The sequence below is a fragment of the Leucoraja erinacea genome, chromosome 19, assembly GCF_028641065.1.
Source record: "Leucoraja erinacea ecotype New England chromosome 19, Leri_hhj_1, whole genome shotgun sequence".
NCBI classification, from domain to species: domain Eukaryota; kingdom Metazoa; phylum Chordata; class Chondrichthyes; order Rajiformes; family Rajidae; genus Leucoraja; species Leucoraja erinaceus.
This window is the reverse complement of record NC_073395.1, coordinates 17,997,102-18,017,071: the sequence shown is the minus strand read 5'-3', so window position 1 is coordinate 18,017,071 and position 19,970 is coordinate 17,997,102. Positions and strand designations below refer to the sequence as shown.

The 19,970-nt window shown below is 52.0% G+C and overlaps 1 protein-coding gene across 1 annotated transcript in view; it reads right to left on the bottom strand.

Annotated features, from left to right (window-relative positions):
• The window catches only part of LOC129706283 (tetraspanin-9-like), a 30,741-nt gene extending 14,321 nt beyond the window's left edge, over positions 1-16,420 (bottom strand). The window contains exon 1 of the mRNA XM_055650472.1: positions 15,858-16,420. Coding sequence (XP_055506447.1) covers positions 15,858-16,187 — 330 coding nt within the window. The 5' untranslated portion in view covers positions 16,188-16,420. The remainder of the gene's footprint in view (positions 1-15,857) is intronic.
• Positions 16,421-19,970: the final 3,550 nt, after the last annotated feature.

Genomic DNA, 19,970 nt, shown 5'->3' with positions numbered 1-19,970 from the left:
GCCCCCTCTCTGGGGCTGAGGACAGTGTCGGCCTCCACCGTGTGTCCCTGAAGCCTCTGAATTACAGAGTGATCCCAGGTCAGAATCATGTTGGGAGAGGCAGGACTGATGCCACATGCACTGGGTATAGAGCGAGCACACCCAACACCCCTTTGCTCCGACAACGAGACCTTGTCCCAACTCCTGGACACGCTGAAGCAAATCCGTTTGGGAATGTATTTAGGTCAGAGTTATATTTAATATTCACGAGGTCTGGGCATTGGAAAGTAACCAGCCGATGCCTCTGATGCACGAGTTATAATCGGGGTGATTCAATGGCACAAACTGTTCACCATTCATCAGGAGACGGGGCAGGCAAGTTGCAAAACTAATTTCCAAAGCTTTAAAAAAAAATTAAAGCATTCATTCACTACTGTTCCATTTGATTTGATTTTTTTTTTTTGGAATCAATGTAAATGCCGAACACCCCAGGGTTAAGGTGGAGGGGTGAGGGGAGGGGAGGGTGGATGTCAGGGGAGGTGGTGAAGGTGGGGTGGAATGGAGACTCAATCTCAGCCAGCATCTCACAAGGCGTAGCCCACTCTGTAACGGGCACAGAGCCCCACAGCCCATGCACCCCTTCACCCACGGCCTCTGTAACTGGGGATGGAACGGTCTACAAAATCCACCACCGCACCTTCCAAACCCATCCCACAGGGATAGGAGGGCAACGACGCCAACAGCACCTCCACCCACAGTTTCCCCCCCCCTCCCCCTGATCACGCATCCATCATCGTTCCTTCACCGGGTGACCGCTCGGCGACCACTCGTGTCCCATCCACACCGGGCCTGACCTTTTCACATCTGAGGTCGACACAAAATGCTGGAGAAACTCAGCGGGACAGGCAGCATCTCTGGAGAGCAGGAATGGGTGACGTTTCGGGTTGAGACCCTTCTTCAGAAATCTTACACCACTTGCATTTCACATCTTACACTTATCTGTTGGATTCACACGTTACCCTTCCATATCTCTAGTTTCTCTCTCCCCCCTCACTCTCACTCCGAAGAAGGGCCTTGACCCAAAAAGTCACCCATTCCTTCTCTCCAAAGATGTTGCTGAGTTTCTCCAGCAATTCTGTGTACCTTCGATCTTCCAGCATCTGCAGTTCCTTCTTGAACACAACATGTTGCCTGTCCCGCTGAGTTACTCTAGCACTTTGTGGCTCAGTGGTAGGGCAGGACTATCGGAGACTGGGGGGGGGGGGGGGGGGGGGGGGAGAGGGGTAACCCCCTCATGCAGACCCTCCCTGCATGTTCTGTGAGGCACAAGGGACAGGATCACTGCAAGGTGGTGACTCACACACACACAGCACAGATACAGGCCCTTTGGCCCAACTCCTCCATGCTGACCAACATGCTCCATCTACACTAGTCACAAATTATAGGAGTAGAATTAGACCATTCAGCCCATCAAGTCTACTCTGCCAGTCAATCATGGCTGATCTTTGCCTCCTAATCCCATGTTCCTGCCTCCCCCCCCCACCCCCGCTAATACTTGACACCTGTTCTAATCAAGAATTTGTCTATCTCTGCCTTAAAAATATCCACCGACTTTAGCCTCCACAACCCTCTGTGGCAATAAGTTCCACAGATTAACTGCCCTCTGACTAAAGTAGTTCCTCCTCACCTCCTTTCGAAAAAAGCGCCCTTTAATTCTGAGGCTATGGCCTCTGGCCCTACTCTCCCACCAGTGGAAACATCCTTTCCACTTCCACTCTATCTGTGCCTTTCATTATTCTGTAAGTTTCAATGAGGTCCCCCCCTCAACCTTCTTAACTCCAGCGAGTAGAGGCTCAGTGCTGTCAAATGCTCATCATATGTTAACCCACTCATTGCTGGAATCTTCTCCTGACCCTCTCCAGATCCAGCACATCCTTCCTCAGATATGGGGCCCAGGTTTGTTACCAGCACTCCAAATGTGGCCTGACCAGCGCCTTATAGAACCTCAGCATTGATGGGTAGAATGGCCTAATTCTACTCCTATTCCTTATGACCAGCATTACATTCTCTGTTTTTTGTATTCCAGGCCTCTTGATATAAATGCCAGCATTGAATTTGCCTTCCCACCATTAGTCCAACATCTGGCCCACATCCCTCTAAAACTTCCCTGTCCATGTACATGTCCAAATGCCTTTAAAATATTGTTATAGTACTTGCCTCAAATACCTCCTCTGGCAGCTCGTGCCATACACCCACCACCCTTTGCGATCCGAATCCCCTCACAGAACGAGTCCAGGACTGGTTGGGGGAGCAACGAGGAGACGCGCTGTGCTCCCCCTCCCCCAGCCCCTGGTGGGATCAGGGCTGACTATTGTCACAGCTGCCTCACATCAGGAGCCCGACACAAGGCAGCAACTGCTCACACACGCTTCCCATGGAGACAGTTAACTGGTGGGATCCTGGCATAGCTGGAAACATGAGACCAGGCAGCTGCATCCCCGAGCCAGGCTGGGACGGCCGCTGCACCCTGCTGCAGACCTGCGACGTGCTGCACGCCTGCACCGGGCTGGGGCTGCACCGTGCATGGATGTCCACAGAGCTGGCCACTCGTGGGTCAAGGCGCCTGGCAGAAGAGGGCTCCACTCCAGACGACCGCCTGCCCCTTCCCACTGAACACAATCCTCCACAGGCTGACCAGTTTTATCTGGGGGTTCAGTGCGACGGTCCCCTTGTTGTGCTCTGTCTCCAATGATAGATCCCAGAATAATCTGCCTCATGCATATTTCCTATTTTAAGCTGTCCTGACTGGTGCTGACAATCCCGCAGTTGCCTCTGTTCCCGCAACCATTCAAAGTTCAGATGCCTTCATTCTCGAATACTTTGCCCCCTTCCTTCCTCCCACAACCCGTCACCTCCCAGCTCTCTGCATTAAATCATATCCGCCTTTCCTCCAACAAGCTCTGCTTTATTGTTGATGTCCTTTCTGCCCTTGTCCTTTTTGCCCCTATCCTATCTGCCTGCACCAGGTCCCTACCCTTCTAGGCCTTGCTAGACCAGAACCACAATGATCCACAGAATAGTCTTATCGGCAATTGGAAAGTTGCAACATAGCTTTTCGTACCCCAACCCATGTAGGCAGGTCCATTGCCTATATCCTCCCCCCAAACCCCCCCACCCCCCCCCCCCCCCCCCCCCCCCCCACCTCTCCCCACCCCCCGCCCCCCCCCCCCCCCCCCCCCCCCCAACAAAGCCCCCACCCCCCCCCCCCCCCCCCCTTTTTGCCCCCCCCCCCCCACCCTCCTATGTGCCCTCCACCAGGTCCCTACCCTGTAGACTTGAACACCACAGGTCTCTCTGTTCATCAACATTACCATGTCCTTTCTTGATTTAACTTCCCAAACTCTCCAGGTATACTTGTCGAAAATAAATTCCATCTGTTCACACTCTGCCCAACTTTTCATATCCTGCTGTGTAGCCTTGGGCAACATCACCAACTTGCATCTCACCTGTAAAACTACAGTCACAAGATAACAAAGATCCCAGCACCAATTTCTTTGGGACTACACTGACGCCAGACTTCCAATGAGAAAAGCATCCTTCCACCCTCCGCCTCCATCACCAAGCCAGTTTAGAATCCAGCTTGCCTTGGATCACGTGCACCTTAATCTTGGGGACCATTACAGGACCTTGTCAAATACTTTAATACAGTCCGCACTGTTAACACCTACTCCCCTCGTCAACCTCCTTGGTTACCTCCACAACAATCTTAATCTACAGATAGAGAGCAGGATATCCCCATTACAAAGCCATGCTGACTCTCCCTCATAGTCCTTGCTTTACCAATCCCTACTGTTTAAGATCAGATGACTTCTGGAGTCCAAATTGACCACATCAACAGCAATTCCCTTCTTGGTCTTTCAAGAACTTTCAATCAACAAACTCCAGCAAGTTACGTGGACATAATATATCCTCAAATCTACGCTAGCTTTCTCTGATCAATCCACACTTGTCCAAATAACTATTAACTCTGCCTCTTTACTGTTTCCAGGATGTTCCCCAAGGCTCAGATTAATTGGCTAAAACACATCAAGGAGGCCAGAAGTGACTGAAGCAACTTTGTGGGAGTTGCTGGCCAGAGTCGGTCAGCGAGAAACATCAGAGGGAAATATTCATCGCTGTGAGGGCGAGACTGGAAAAAGGCAGACACTGAGTAAAATGAGTCAGCTCCCACAGTGGAAGGCACCAGGGGTTGCCCAGTCATAGGGTCATATAGCAGAGAGACAGGCCCTTCAGCCCAACTCACCTATGCTGACCTAGATGTCTATCTGAGCTAGTCCCATTTACAGATTTGACACATATCCATATATATAGTGTGGACCATCGAGGATAATGCCTGGGGTGAGACAGTCACTGGGCAGTGTGCCAGGGTGAGGGTGCCATGTACACCACACGCCGACTTACTCTGAGTTTGCCTCAATCCCCTCCGCCCACAAGGTTGGATCTCGAGTAAACGTTGAACTGAACATTTACCTCTTGCTTGGCTTGTGAACTGGCCATTGATCAGTGTACGGTCAACATATGGTCAGCACACTGTTCAGTTTATGTTCAGCACTGGTCAGCATATGGTCCGCACATCGGTCCCCATACCAGTCAGTATGTTAGTCAGTGCATTGTCAGCAGATGGTCAGCATAAAGGTCAGCATGTTCGGCGGAGGACCGATCAGTGGTAAACTGCAGGGTCTGGAACAGTTCGCAGGTTGGTCAGAGCTTTCTTCAGAGGTTTTTTTAAACAGTGATTGCTGAGGTTATTTATAAAGATGAAGGATAGAGGCACAGTGGCTCCTGAGAGATTAAATATTCTGCACTGGGGGAGGGGAGAACTTGTTGGAAACAATCTACATTCAAGGCAACCGACTGGAAGACGTTTCCCCTGATTACGTTTGCTTTTTGTGAGGAGTGTAGGGTCCGATAGCCCATTCACACATTGACACACAAAATGACGCCAGCACTCCTCATTCACCCATCACCACGAGACCTGGTCCAAATCACCCCCGATAGGACCAGCTTCTTCCCCTCTGTTATCAAGCTTCTGAATGGTCCTTCCATAAACTAGGGCACTGTCCGATTCACCTCTACCCCATTGTGGACATTGAACTTTGTCTATGGAACTGACAATGTTGAGAACTATATTCTGCACTCTCTATCTTCCCCTTTGCTCTACCTATTGTTCCCGAGTTTGACTTTATTAAGTTTATACTGTATATACTATTATACGATCTGATTGGACAGCAAGCAAAATAAAGCTTTTTACTGTACCTCAGTACACACAACAACAAACCTAAACCTAAACACAGGAGACTTGGTCCACACACACACCTCCAACACACAGACCTGTCCACCCCTCCCTCAACACACAGCAAGAGCCCGAACAGCTCTCTCTTAAACAACGATGTTACCATTCAGGTACACAGAAGTAAAATCAGGTACTCACTTCAACATTCAAAAGGAAGGTTTCAGAAAGCGTGGGGACCTTTTTTAAATGCATTCCAGACTTTATAAATGCTTGATCATCAAGCACAGTTTAACAGCTTAACAGTCTACCCATTCATTTATCGTGGATTATTGTTGTGACAGGCTGATATTTGCATATGCTCACTGGCAGTGACAGGGGAGGGATTATTTTTGGTATCTCATTTTTCTTTTATTGTTGTTGTCTTGTTATATGTTAGCATAAGTTGTTTTTTTATTTATTCTTTTCGTACACTCTGTCTGTAGCAAATAGACAACTTTGCACTTTGTTATGTCCTGAAAACTAAATAAAAAAGATTTTGATTTAAAATAAAAGAGGTAATTTTTGCTTCCCAGCGCTGGTAATATTGTAAAGCAGTCAGGATACCCAACGTGTCTTGTGCCATGACCAGCCCTCTCACCCCATCAGCATCGATTGTCTGTTGTAGGAACAGCAGATAACTCAATAACTCACTGACTGATAACTGGCTTGACCATCACTGGCAACCTAAAACAGAAATCTCAATAGATGCTGACCATATCTCACCACCCCCACCTTGTCACGAGGAGTGGAGTGGGCGCTAAATGGCAGCGTGATGCAATGCCCAGAATCCTGGATGAACGGGTCACGGCAGCCACTCACTCCTTGGTCCCAGCTCCCACCGATGGTCCAACTTGACCAACTACCCTCAGCCCAGGGCCAACTGGCCAGCAGGTTTATGCCTTAGCCGGTCCACTGGGTTGTCCCAACCTAATGTTTCATGAACCTCAAGCAAAACATAGAAAATAGGTGCAGGAGTAGGCCATTCGGCCCTTTGAGCCTGCACCGCCATTCAATATGATCATGGCTGATCATCCAACTCAGTATCCCATCCCTGCCTTCTCTCCATACCCCCTGCTCCCTTTAGCCACAAGGGCCACATCTAACTCCCTCTTAAATATAGCCAATGAACTGACCTCAACTACCTTCTGTGGCAGAGAATTCCACAGATTCACCACTCTCTGTGTAAAAAATGATTTTCTCATCTCGGTGCTAAAAGACTTCCCTCTTATCCTTAAACTGTGACCCCTAGTTCTGGACTTCCCCAACATCGGGAATAATCTTCCTGCATATAGCCTGTCCAACCCCTTATGAATATTGTAAGCTTCTATAAGATCCCCCTCTCAATCTTCTAAATTCTAGCGAGTACAAGCCGAGTCTATCCAGTCTTTCTTCATATGAAAGTCCTGACAACAAATGGATTGTTTCAAGTGCTCCAGGTTTCGGGGGCGGGACTGAGAAACCCCCCTCTTGTCTGCAGTGCCCGAGCGGATGTCCAAGGTAGTCTCTGTTTAATGGGACAGGCTGCTGCCCCGGGCACTTTGGGAGAGCCTCTGTAGCCTGAACGCAACCGATTTCTGGCAAGATACAGTCAGCACGGTGTGATTTATGGAGCATTCACTGGACATTTCCATCCTTCTGCAAATGTGAAAATCTCCAATTCTGTGGCAACTCCACAGATGACTCTCTGATGGTAAAAGCCAAGAACCTGCCAGACTGTTGTACAAGGGGAGCTGGCCAGTGAACTGTGGGGAAGGAACCCTGCGCTGTGCTCTAGGGTAACTCCCAGAAGCTGTTTACAGTCACCCCCCCCCCCCCCCCCCCCCCCCCCCCCCCCCCCCCCCCCCCCCCCCCCCCCCCCCCCCCCCCCCCCCCCCCCCCCCCCCCCCCCCCCCCCCCCCCCCCCCCCCCCCCCCCCCCCCCCCCCCCCCCCCCCCCCCACCCCCCAGGTTTAGGAGCTCATGGGACAGACTGCAAATAGTGGCCTTGTCCCAATGACCCACACCCCAGTGTGAACAGTCCCAAACATCACCACAACTACTGGTGTTTAAGAAGGAACTGCAGATGCTGGAAAATCAAAGGTACACAAAAATGCTGGAGAAACTCAGCGGGTGCAGCAGCATCTATGGAGCGAAGGAGATAGGCAACGTTTCGTCCCGAAACGTTGCCTATCTCCTTCGCTCCATAGATGCTGCTGCACCTGCTGAGTTTCTCCAGCATTTTTGTGCACCACAACTACTGGAACAGGCGCAGCAACAATGAGACGGGTCTGAAGCAGGATCCCGACATCATTTACCCAAGTTTGCTTTTTTTTTTGAAGAGTTTAGGGCCCCGACAGTCCTTGCACCCATAAATTAACAACAGCACTCCTCATTCACCCATCAGCTTCTGAGCGGTCCTTCCATAAGCCTTATTCGCTTCTACCGCATAGCAGACTTTTAGTCTATGGAGCTGATGCGCTACAATGCTGAGAACTATATTCTGCACTCTGTAGTTTCCCCCTTTGCTCCATCTATTGGACTTGACTTTGTGCCCTCCCTTGGCACACCAGCCAGCATCTGTCCTTCCTTGGTTCTACAATGAGGCAGGGTTCACAGCTGGAAATGTGGGCAGCATCTTGAACCAACTGCGTCTGTTTATAAAAAAACATTCCTTTTGCACTGTAACTTTTATTAAGCTGTTCCAGACTTTACCATCACAGAAGATGTTCCAAGAGTTGGATGCTGGGCTACATTAGCTGCTGTCTTTTATTGAATAATTGCAGTTTCACTGCTCAGGTAATTGGAAACAAGTGTAGTGAGCCTGCAGAGTGACCACAGATGCGAGTCCCTGGTGGGGTAGTCCGTCTGATGGGCTGCACTCTCTCAACTTGTCTCTGCTGCCAAAACCCCCCCCCCCCCCCCCCCCCCCCCCCCCCCCACCCTGCCCCAATCCCCCCCATCCCCCTCCCATCGTTTCATGTTCATGGGATAGGAGCAGAATTAGGCAATTCGGCCCATCAAGTCTACTCCGCCATTCAATCATGACTGATCTAACCCTCCCCCTCAACAGCATTCTCCTGCCTTCTCCCCCCGACCACTGACACCTGTACTAATCAGGAATCTATTTCTGCCTTTAAAATATCAATTGACAGCATCCACAACCTTCTGTGGCAATGAATTCCATAGATTCACCACCCTCTGATGAAAGAAATTCCTCTCATCTCCTTCCTAAAGGAATGTCCTTTTATTCTGAGGCTATGACGTCTGGTCCTAGACTCCCCTCCACAAGTGGAAATATCCATTCTATCCAAGCCATTCACAATTTGATGTTTCAATGAGGTTCCATCTCATCCTTCTAAGCTCCAGCAACTAGAGGCCGTCAAAAGCTTATCGTATGTTAATCCACTCATTCCTAGGATCATCCTTGTAAACCTCCTCTGGACCCTCTCCAGCACCACCACATCCTTCCTCAGATAAGGGGCCCAAAATTGCACAACACTCCAAATACTGTCTGACCAGCTCCTTATAAAACCCCAGCATTACATTCTTGTATCCTGTATTCTAGTCCTTTCGAAATAAATGTTAGGACCCTCGACAGCCTCCTCCCGAGTTTCCCTGGGCTGAGCGATGAGGACTTGCTGACCAGTACCTCGACATTGCACAGGAACGTGACGCCAAGCTCTAGAACACGTCCCACTGGGCACCACCCTGAGAACAGACGGCAGAATTAGCCGGCCACTCAGATCATGGGCTAAGGAGGTTCGGCATTTCTCCAACAACTGCCAATTTCTACACATGCACCATATGCTGCCTCAATGTATCACAGCTTGGTCTCTGTTCAAGACCGCACGAGATTGCAGAGAGTTGCAATGTAGCCCGGTCCATCATACAGACCCGGTCCATCATCGACCACTTGCCCCCCAGCCCGACTCCAGGAAAGCACCAGATACAGGAACAACATCTATCCCAATATCAGTCTATTGAACAGACTTCTTACACGCACGGGTTGAATTCCTGATGTCCCAGCCCGTCTTGTTACTGCCCTTGCATTTTTTTTTCCCTCCACTTTGTCTTTTGCTGTAACATTATATCCCACGCTGTGGTCGTTTTACATCCATGCACTACCCTGGTGTGCTTCGCGATGGTATTATTTTGCCAAAGGCTTTCACTGTATCTCGGTGCACATGGCAATAATAAACTGATAGTCTGAAACTGATAAACTGTCTCTCTCACCTCACCGCTGGAATCAGCTCTGTGGCCAAAACCCAAACTGGGGGGGGGGGGGGGGGGGGGGGGGGGGGGGGATATTCCACCAAATACTGACCCCAGCGATTCCCCCTGCCAGGACTAACCACGGGGCTGGCAGCATAACCATTGACCAACCACCGCCCCAGCAGAGGTTAACTCCCCAATAACCCCCTTTAAAAGACTTTGGTGTTGTTTTACCCTGGAGCACCCGCTCTTTCACCAGGACCAACCTTCACTCTTTCCATAACTTCCATGAAGCTTTCGGAACCACAGTCATCGCTCCCAAAGTGTTACCCACCAACACTTTGCCTTCCTGCACGGTTTCATTCCCGAGGTCAGGTACGGCTCCTTTTCCGATAGTTCTATCGGAGAATACTCTTGGGCATAGTTGACAAATGCCCCCCCCCCCCCCCCCCACCCTTCTCCATCTCTGCTCCTTGCATTAAAGCGACTACCATCCGAAACTGAAAGTGCTTAGCATTATTTTAATTAATTTGGAATTGTGTCGCTATAGATCAAGTCATTTAATTCACATCATCTGCAAAAATGCAACTATATTTCCTGATGAGTTAGGAGCAGGACTCTCTGCATGAATGCACCACATTCCGTTGACACTTCAGTCTTCAGAGATGTTTGAAAGAACAAAACATTATTTTGACAAAATTACTGCCAGGCATACACATACACCTAGAAGAGCAGTTTGTAACGGTCGCCTGGTCTCAACATTCCACAATGCTACGTTGCCCAAGGCCCCGAGAGTCTGATTCCAGGGGAAACCTCGAGTCGGAAAGTTTCATTAGATCACTGAACTGTAAATTTGGAAATGAGACGTTATGGCTAATGTGAACAATGCAAATTAGTTGCCAGTCAGGTTGGGAAATCAAATCAATGTGACATCACTGGGTTACGAGGAACTACTCCCTCGAGTCCGCCCGAATCGGGATGACAATCTGTCACGGACGATCGGGTCACTGAACGATTCCTGCTCCGGCGGCTGCACAAGTCGGCAGCATCTGTAAGGACAAGAACCCGTCTCAGTGCGGGGTGAGGGGCAAGGATAGGGGGCATAGCTTTAAGGTGACAGGGCAAAGTTTGAAGGGGATATGCGGGGCAAGTGTGTTTTTCTTTTACACAAATGGTAGTGGGTGCCTGGAATGGGCCACCAGAGCTGGTGGTTGAGGCAGATACAACAGTGGTGTCTACGAGGCTTTGTGTAGTGTATATGGTTTTAGCAAGGATTTTGACATGACATGCTGGTTAACAACAAAGCCCTTGGGATCCAAGGACGAGGGATATTGGATCCACATTGGCTCTGAGGCCAGAAGCACGGGTGATAGTTGACGGGGTTTTGTGACTGGAAACAGTGAGGTTCCCATAGTCGGGATCGAAGCCGGTTCTCCGGCACTGCACGAGCTGTAAGGCCGAGACCAACTCTATCGCACCGTGCAAGGGAGATGATAACGTTATTTGTAGAAGATGGCAAAATTGCCAATGTGGTTGACCAGGAGGGCAGGAGCGTGGAGCTGTGGGAGGATCGAGGGTCTGGTTGCCCGGGCAGAGTAGCTCAGGGTCAGACCCAGGGCTGGCAAGGGTGAGGTCCTCGCGAGTCACAATTCTGTCAGTACGGTGTAGCAGTGGTAGAGTTGTTGCCTTACAGCACTTGCAGCACCAGAGACCCGGGTTCAATCCCGACTACAGTTGCTCTCTGTTTCGAGGTTGTATATTCCACCCGTGATCGCATGGGTTTCCTCTGAGATCTTCGGTTTCCTCCCACACTCGAAAGAGGTACAGGTTTGTAGGTTCATTGGCTTGGTATAAGTGTAAATTGTCCCTTGTGTGTGTAGGATAGTGTTAATGTGCGCGGATCGCTGGACGGTGCGGGCTCGCTGGGCCGAAGGGCCTGTATCCATGCTGTATCTCTAAACTAAAACTAAATATTTCTCAGTAACTGAAGCGGCCGGTGGTTGCACATGATGGACCGGGATAACGTTCATGCTGGGTGCTGTAACAAGTATCTATCTCACCACCACAGTGTTTAAGAAGGAACTGCAGATGCTGGAAAATCGAAGGTACACGGAAATGCAACGAGCAGTCACGGCGAGCAGCCTGGCTCTCTCCACTTCTACTGTCCGATGCACAAACCTCGAGACACATAGTGCTGGAGTAACTCAGTGGGTCACGCCGCATCCCTGGAGAGCATGGATAGGTGACGTTTCAGGTCGGGACCATTGCAGCTCCTTACTTCAACATGGCTGGATGAGCGTCTGACAAGTCTTGAGGCAGCTGGCCAGCATCCAGGACGAAGCACCCTGTTAATCTGATTCCCTATTTACCCACCCAAAGCACTCGGTTGACTTGATTGCAGACAATTGGCACTAGCCTGGGATGCCAACTTGGTTAGCATGGACAAGGTGGGCAGAAGGGCCTGCTTCCATGACTCCCAGTTGCAGTGTGTAGCACTGATACAATGCAGTGCAGTTACCCAAGATAGACATCTCCTCGCAAACACATTCATAAAAGGCAGCATGGGGGGGGGGGGGGGGGGGGGGGGGGGCAAATCTGCGGACTGGCCTCCTGGACGTACCCCATCCTGACTGAGCGAAATCGGCGACCACTGCTGTCGCTGGGTGAGGCACTAGGAGACGACAGCTCACCACATCATCCCCCGCCCCCCATGGACAGTTAGCGAGGGATGAATGAAGCCCAACACTGGACGAGTGAGGGACGGGACGTGACGGGGTCATTGGGAGGATCAGAGGGAGCAGAGAGTGGACAGGGTGGAGGCCGGGTGACTCCTGAAGGGGGCGTGTGGACCAGGGATTTACAGCCTTGCCCTTGACACGAGCTCTGTCAGCCTCTGGTACATGGGCCTGCCTCGCTTCAGGAGGCTGCAGGCGGAAGCATTTTCTGGCCCTCGCCATCTCGCTGGTCGGTAACGTCTCGCTCTGCGCCTCACCATCTGTGCTCCGTGTGCTGAGCGGGCCGTTAGTTACGGAGTGCTGGCAGCAGGGGAGAGAGGCAGTGCTGCGGGAGGCAATAGGCACGCTACACGCTCTGCCCTGCAGCCACGGCAACGTGCGCTGAAACAGCTGCCCAAACTACTCGCTGTTCAATTGAATTAACTTCACGGGACACAGTCACGCCTGATCATTTCTCACACAATAAAAGTCAAAGCTGTGCCTCACATCCCTGGGCTCCTGTGTGTTGCCTGCGTGTGTATGTTACACAGGGGGTACATGCTGCGGGTCAGGGCAGTGCTGGATTGATGAGCACAGCATATGGAGGTGTATCAACTGTACAGCACACAGGTGGTGGAAATAATGTGTGTGATCATTCAATAAAAGTTGAAAGTGCTATGCTGGAGAAGTTGATGTTTCACAGGGAGTCAGCCCATAAAACCAGTGCCCCCATAGTACTGGAACCCCACAGAAACCGGGCTCCACAAAACAGCCCCCATAAAACTGGTGCCCCCTCCACGGGGCCTGTCTGCCGTCATTCTGCCGATGGTGTGGGTGGACAGGGTTTCACACCCTTGGGGTCCAGTGGGATTTCCAACAATGCTCAGGAACAAGGTTTTTTTCTACAGAGGGTCATGGCTGATACACCTCCCCCCGTAGCCATGTGGCACCATGGATCTGCCGACCCTTCTCCACAGCCCAGGGGGGTGGACCCCCGCCACAACACAATAAACAAAAGGCTGCTCAAGGGCCGTGGGGCTCAGTACAGTCCAGAGACGGGAAAGTGGCTGGATCAGGCTTAGGCACTGGCCGCTCCGTCAGTGAGCCGGGCCGAGCCAGGCCACTGACCAGAGAGCAGCGGAGACCACGAGGGTCCCTGCAAAGACCCTGGGTGTATTGGGAGCAGACACACTGGACCCACAACCAGCCACAGGAAGACCATCGAGGCTACACCATGGAGCTGGGAGAGGGGCTGTGAGAGGTGGGGCAGGAGACTGGGCTGAGGTTGGGAGAGGGACAGAATGGGATGGAGATAAAGTAGTTATCGGCCCAGGGATTTGCATCCACGCTCTGCCGGGAATGCCGAGTGGTGTAGTAGTTACACAGCTCGGAAGCAGGCCCCTTCGGCCCAACTTATCCATGACAACCAGGATGCCAACCGAACTGTGACCAATCCCAATCCCTCCTAAGATTCGACCGTCACATTATCTCGATTCCCACCAACTCCACGTGACCCTGAGAGGCGGCTGGGAGCGCCGGAGACAACATCACAGACCACGCTGTGGTCCTGGACACCTGCTCTCCAGAGCTCTCTGTGCCTCTGGCCAAGCTTCCCCACTCCAGAGGCAACAGTGGCATGGGCTGGACCCGGCCCGTTCACAGAGACGAGGACAAACCCCAATCATCAGCCACAAATCACCGCTGACTTTGTCCACTCCCAAACAGTCACTCGCAGAAGGCGTCATAGCTCCTGGTTGGATTTCACCGGGACCCTCAACTCCACACCTCCCGACACTTCTGGCCCATCAGAGCGGGCACTTGCAGGGTTAAAGTGACATCATTGGACTAAGCGAGGCACTAAAAAGCTGCAGAAAAACTGTGTGAAAAGAGGGACATCGCCGTAGGGTCGAGGGCCACAGGAAGGAGAATGATTGCTCTTGGAAAGCAGAGGTTTTGGACAAACGCTTTTCAGACAGTGGGGTCCCACAGGGATGAATGATGCACCTGCATCTACTTAATCTGAAGATGAAGGACGACTCGTACCAACATCCTACAGATGCACATCGAAAGCATCCTATCTGGATACATCCCAGCTTGGTCTGGCACCAGCTCTGCCCAAAACCGAGAGAAACTGCAGAGAGTTATAGGCACAGCGCGCCCAGTCCATCACACAGACTAGACTCGCCACCATCGACACTTAACGCTGCCTCGGTAAAGCAGCAGAATTAATCAAGGACCACTCACACCCCAGTCATTCCCTCTTCTCCCCTCTCCCCTCTCCCATTGGGCAGAAGGTACACAAAGTCATGCATGGGCCATTACAAGACAGAAGACTGGATTGAAGGCAGACACCTTTCCCTCTTGACCCCATTCTCCTGCCTTCTCCCCATAACCCCTGGCACCTGTACTAATGAAACCGTACTTATGGCAACTGACCAAGTGTTGGCAAATTGGGTTAGTAGAGGACAAGTGAACAGGGGGTAGGTGTGCACAGTTCTCTAAAGTGGAAATTCAGGTTGACAGGGAGCGAGGAGGTGTGTGCGCGCGTGTGCTTGTCTTCATTGGCTGAGGCATTGAGTGTGAGCGACAGGGGCACAAATGTTGGTGAGGAGGCCACACAGTCCTGATCACCGCTTGACAGCAAAGATGAGATTCACTAGAGAGGTGCAGCGAAGGTTCAGAAGAACATTGCCAGGTCGGGAGGGCTTGGGTTACAAGGAGAGATTAGATAGGCTCGGTCAGTTTCCTCCGGTGCCACGGAGGCTGAGAGATGACATCAAAGACGTGTATAAAATTTTGAGAAGCGTAGAGAGGGTGGGTGGACCAAGTGTCTCATGGTGGGACGTCGAAAGCTAGAGGGCAGAGGCGGGTGAGAGGGCCAAGTATGACGGATATTTGAGGGGTTGAGTCTTCCACACAGAGGGCGAGGAGTATGTGGAACTGCCAGAGTAGGCAGGAACAATTACAACTTTTGAAAAAGTGTTTGCACAAGTACTTTGTTGAAGAGGCCCAGAGGGATGTGAAATTAATACAGGTCCAAGGATCAGTATAGATAATCCTGATGGTTAGCATGGACAAGGTGGGCTGAAGGGCTGTGAAATTCCATGACAGCATGCACTGGACACTGGACGCACAGTGACCACACACTGGGCGCTGAATCGGCAGTGACAGAAACTTGAAACCACTGTGAATCAACAGCAGACCTGGGTCAAATCTGGGGTTCACCCCGACTCACTCCCCATCACTCCTGCACCCCATTCACTCTCCCCCATTTACAAGACTCACCCAGAAGACTGGGTTGAAGGCAGGCATCAGGTACTCCCCCCCCCCCCCTCAAAAAAACCCTCTCTCCCAGTCACCCACACTTTCCCCAGTCACTCCACCCAAGCTCCCCCACCCGTCGCCAATCTCACCCAGATTGAAGACAAACATCAGTTACATCAGGCAACAACCCCAACCACCCTCACCTTCCAGGTACCCCCTACCCTGGTAACTCCACCCCCTCCCCTCCCCCAGTAACTCTGTCCCCCCCCCCCCCCCCCCCCCCCGACCCTCGCAGATCCCCCCCCCCCCCCCCCCACCCTCCAGATCACTCCCCCTTCACTCTCCCCCCTCCATCCACTCCCCCATTGTGGGACTCACCCAGAAGACGAGGTTGAAGACGAACATCAGGTACTTGAGGCAACATAGACACCCGGCCGCCATGCTGCACCTGTGGAACTCTAGGAGGAAGAGAAAGGAGACGTCCAGGTAAAAGACCACGTACTTGCTGCCCCGGGGGGCGGAGTAGCGATCATCCCTCAGCCCCAGCTCCACCGGCCCACGCCGGCCTGACCGGGAGTCGCCGTAGAAGGCGGCGGCGGTGAAGCCCCCGGTGAGCGGGGGGCCGGGGGCGGCCCGGGGGCCGGTGCCCCTGCTCTCCAGGGACGGGCTGCGGTGCAGAGACGAGTCCTCACTGCTCGACTTCTCCATGTCCTTCCTTCAAGCGGCGCCCAGGGGCAGCGGTGAACATGCCCAGGGGTGAAGGTCAGTCAGTCGTGGTGCCGCACGGAGGGTCCCGGCCCACCAGCACTCTGCTCCATGTACAGTGTGGTCCACAGCAGGCACTCACATACTCTGCAACCCTCCCCACCCTCACACTGTGTGCACTCTCAGCGCGGAGCGATCCACACAGCCTTCCCCTTCTCACACTGCCATCCCTCGACTGAAACCTCTTCTTCCCCCCTGCCCGGACTCTCTGTCTCTCTCCCTGTCCTCCTCTCCCTTTCCCCCTGTCTGGGCTCCCACTGCCCCAGCAAAGTTGAGACTGGCCGGCAGCTGCAGCCACACACACTGCATGGTAAGAGGACAACCCCCTCGGCACCAGTACCCGCCCACAATCCAATCAGGCAGACAAGCGCTTCCCTCCGGCTGAGTATCCGATCAAGCTCCCCCCCCTTCCCCACGCCTGGTGGCAGGACGGGTCAGGGAGGGGAGGGGAGGGGAGGGGAACCGGAGCGGTCTTGGTCAGCACACGACCCGGACATTATTATCTGGACTTAGTTGTGGGCATAAGTTATAGAGAGAGGTTGGATAGGCTGGGACTGTTTGGAGTGTAGGTGGCTGAGGGATGACCTTATTGAGGTGTACAAGATCATGAAGGGCACGGATAAGTGAACACTCACAAGAGTCATAGGTACTCAAAAATGCTGGAGAAACTCAGCGGGTGCAGCAGCATCTATGGAGCGAAGGAAATAGGCAACGTTTCGGGACGAAACGTTGCCTATTTCCTTCGCTCCATAGATGCTGCTGCACCCGCTGAGTTTCTCCAGCATTTTTGTGTACCTTCGATTTTCCAGCGTCTGCAGTTCCTTCTTGAACACTCGCAGTCTCTCCCCCCCCCCCTCGGAGTGGAGGATTCTAATACTAGAGGGCACAGGCTGAAGGTGAGAGATTTAATCGGTCCTAGGGATGAGCAGAGCAGTGGACCAGAGACACCTGTGTTTCACATAATCATCTCAGACCTCAGACTAGGAGTCCCTGGTCTTTGCAACGGGTAACGAGATGGGGGCCCGGGTGATGGGACAGAATGGTGCATTGATTCATTGTGAATGTATCTGATCGAGATCCGCGGCTAAACATGCGATTGTCGCAGATTCGTGTGTCTGAGAACGTTATCATTGGGAACACAATCAACAAGAAGGCTGGTTCACGGGTAGGGAATGTACCCAGGAGGTTGTGCCAGGTGCGGGGAGATGGGCAGAGAAACATAGAAAACAGGTGCAGGAGTAGGCCATTCGGCCCTTCGAGACAGCACCGCCATTCAATGTGATCGTGGCTGTCGGAAGAAGGGTTTCGGCCCGAAACGTTGCCTATTTCCTTGGCTCTATAGATGCCGCTGCACCCGCTGAGTTTCTCCAGCATTTTTTAGCACATCCAAAATCTATACCCCGTTCCTGCGTTGTCCCCATATTCTTTGATTCCGTTAGCATCCAGTGAATTGGCCCCCACTGCCTTCTGTGGCAGATAATTCCACAGACTCACAACTCTCTGCGTGAAAAGGTTTTTCTTCGTCTCAGTCTTAAATCGCCTCATCCTTATTCTCAAAGAGGCATCGCGGTCGGCATGGGCGACTTTGGCCGAAGGGCCTGTGTCCATGCTGTGGTAAAGTGCCGCTCTGAAACAGATATCCCCAGCATTGGATGCCTGACGCTCTCCATGACGGTGCAGCCTATAAATAGGCTTGGCTCCGCGCTGCTCTCATGCCATAGCCAGAGATGCACAGCAGAAGCATTCCCATCATTCAAGCTCAAAGATAGCGCGGCCGACAGAGCGGCATTGCAATGCCCGGGCACCGCAGCAGCAACAGCAGCAGCTCCACCGAGCTATTGCCCCCTACACTGGGAACTGTACTCGCTCCGGTCCCCTCACCCAATCGTGCAGGGGCCTTGTGCAGTTTGAAGGGGCAGTTGTGCAGTGAGGGAGAGGAGAGAGAGAAGGAGAGGAGAGAGAGATATATAGAGAGAATGGAGACAAGATCTGCAGATGCTGGTCTGGAGCAAAACAACAAACAGCTGGAGAAACTCAGCAGGTCAGACATGGTGTAAACACCTGGATAAGTTCTGAAACCTTGAGCATCATCTACCAACTCGGCCACAATCTTTGCCGACATCTGCAACCTCTCACTTCACCAGAACTGAATGTAGTGCATAGGAGAAGATGGCTATCTTCCATAGACCTGTTCTTTGTGTGTGTGTGTGTGTGTGTGTGTGTGTGTGTGTGTGTGTGTGTGTGTGTGTGTGTGTGTGTGTGTGTGTGTGTGTGTGTGTGTGTGTGTGTGTGTGTGTGTGTGTGTGTGTGTGTGTGCAAACTGTTATCTAGATGGTCAAAGAGACTTGCTCTGATGACGAAATCTGAACCCTCCACACTGACGGGGTGATGAAGACAGCGCATCAGTGTATTTACTTTCTTAAGGAACCTGGGAAGATTCGACATGTCCACTAGGATTCTCTCGATTGGCTATGGATGCACGATATAAAGTCGTCTGACGGGAAGCATCTCAGCCTGGGTCAGCCTGAGTCTGCAGAGAGTGGTGAACACAGCCCAGTCCATCACAGGCTGGGCACTTCCACCCATCCAGTCCACCCCCCCACGATGCGTTGCACCAGGAATGCTGGAAGTATATCGTCAAAGATGCCTGACAACCTGGCCGCACTGTCCTCTACCTTCTGGGAGAAGACACGGGAGCCTGAAAGCTGGTTAAGAAGGAACTGCAAATGCTGGAATATCGAAGGTACACAAAAAAGCTGGAGAAACTCAGCGGGTGCAGCAGCATCTATGGAGCGAGGGAAATAGGCAACGTTTCGGGACGAAACGTTGCCTATTTCCTTCGCTCCATAGATGCTGCTGCACCCCTCTGAGTTTCTCCAGCTTTTTTGTGTAACCTGAAAGCTGGGATGCTTTTCCGATTGGAATTCTGTGACCAGTGGTGCAGGGCAGGGATGTATGTCCCTGTACCTTGCTGCCAGCCCTCAGAGTTAAACGTCATCCCAGCCCTGAATGGCCGGACTTTCTATGAGGCTGTGATCCAGTTCTAGACACCATCCATCAGCCATAAGGGTCTACCCTGAAGGTTCCAGTTGTGTTTTAATGTGACCCTCTCTCTCGTTCATCTGGACTGGAGACGGTGCGGCCCTCAATCTGCTCAAAGCCTCTACATTGGTGAGTGTGTAACGCCAGGAATCAATCTGGGGAACCTCTGCTCCACCCCCTCATCTGCACATATTTCCTTTGTCTGGTAGGGAGACCAGATCTGTACTTAACATTCCAGATTCAGTCTCTGCAGCACCCCACGTAATTACAGCAAGATGTCTCTACACCTGTACTCAATTCCCCTTTCCACGTGGATCAACACACTGGCCTTCCTCAGGGATCCTTGCTGTTCATGATAAATAATAACAACTGAATGGGAATGTAGGGCCTCACAGCGCCAGGGACCCAGGTTCCCCGTGACCCGTGCAAAATTTCTCCGGGATCTCTGGTTTCCTCCCACACTCCAAAGACTTACAGGTTTGTAGGTTAATTGGCTTGATATAAAAGCAAATTGTCCCATGTGTGTGTGCAGGATAGCATTAGTATGCGGGGATCGCTGGTCTGCGCGGAATCGGTGAGCCAAAGGGCCTGTTTCCGCGCTGTGTCTCCAAACTAAATACGATCAGTAAGTTTGAGGATGGTGAATTAAAATTGGGTTATTTGGCTATCGACGAAGGGTGTCTA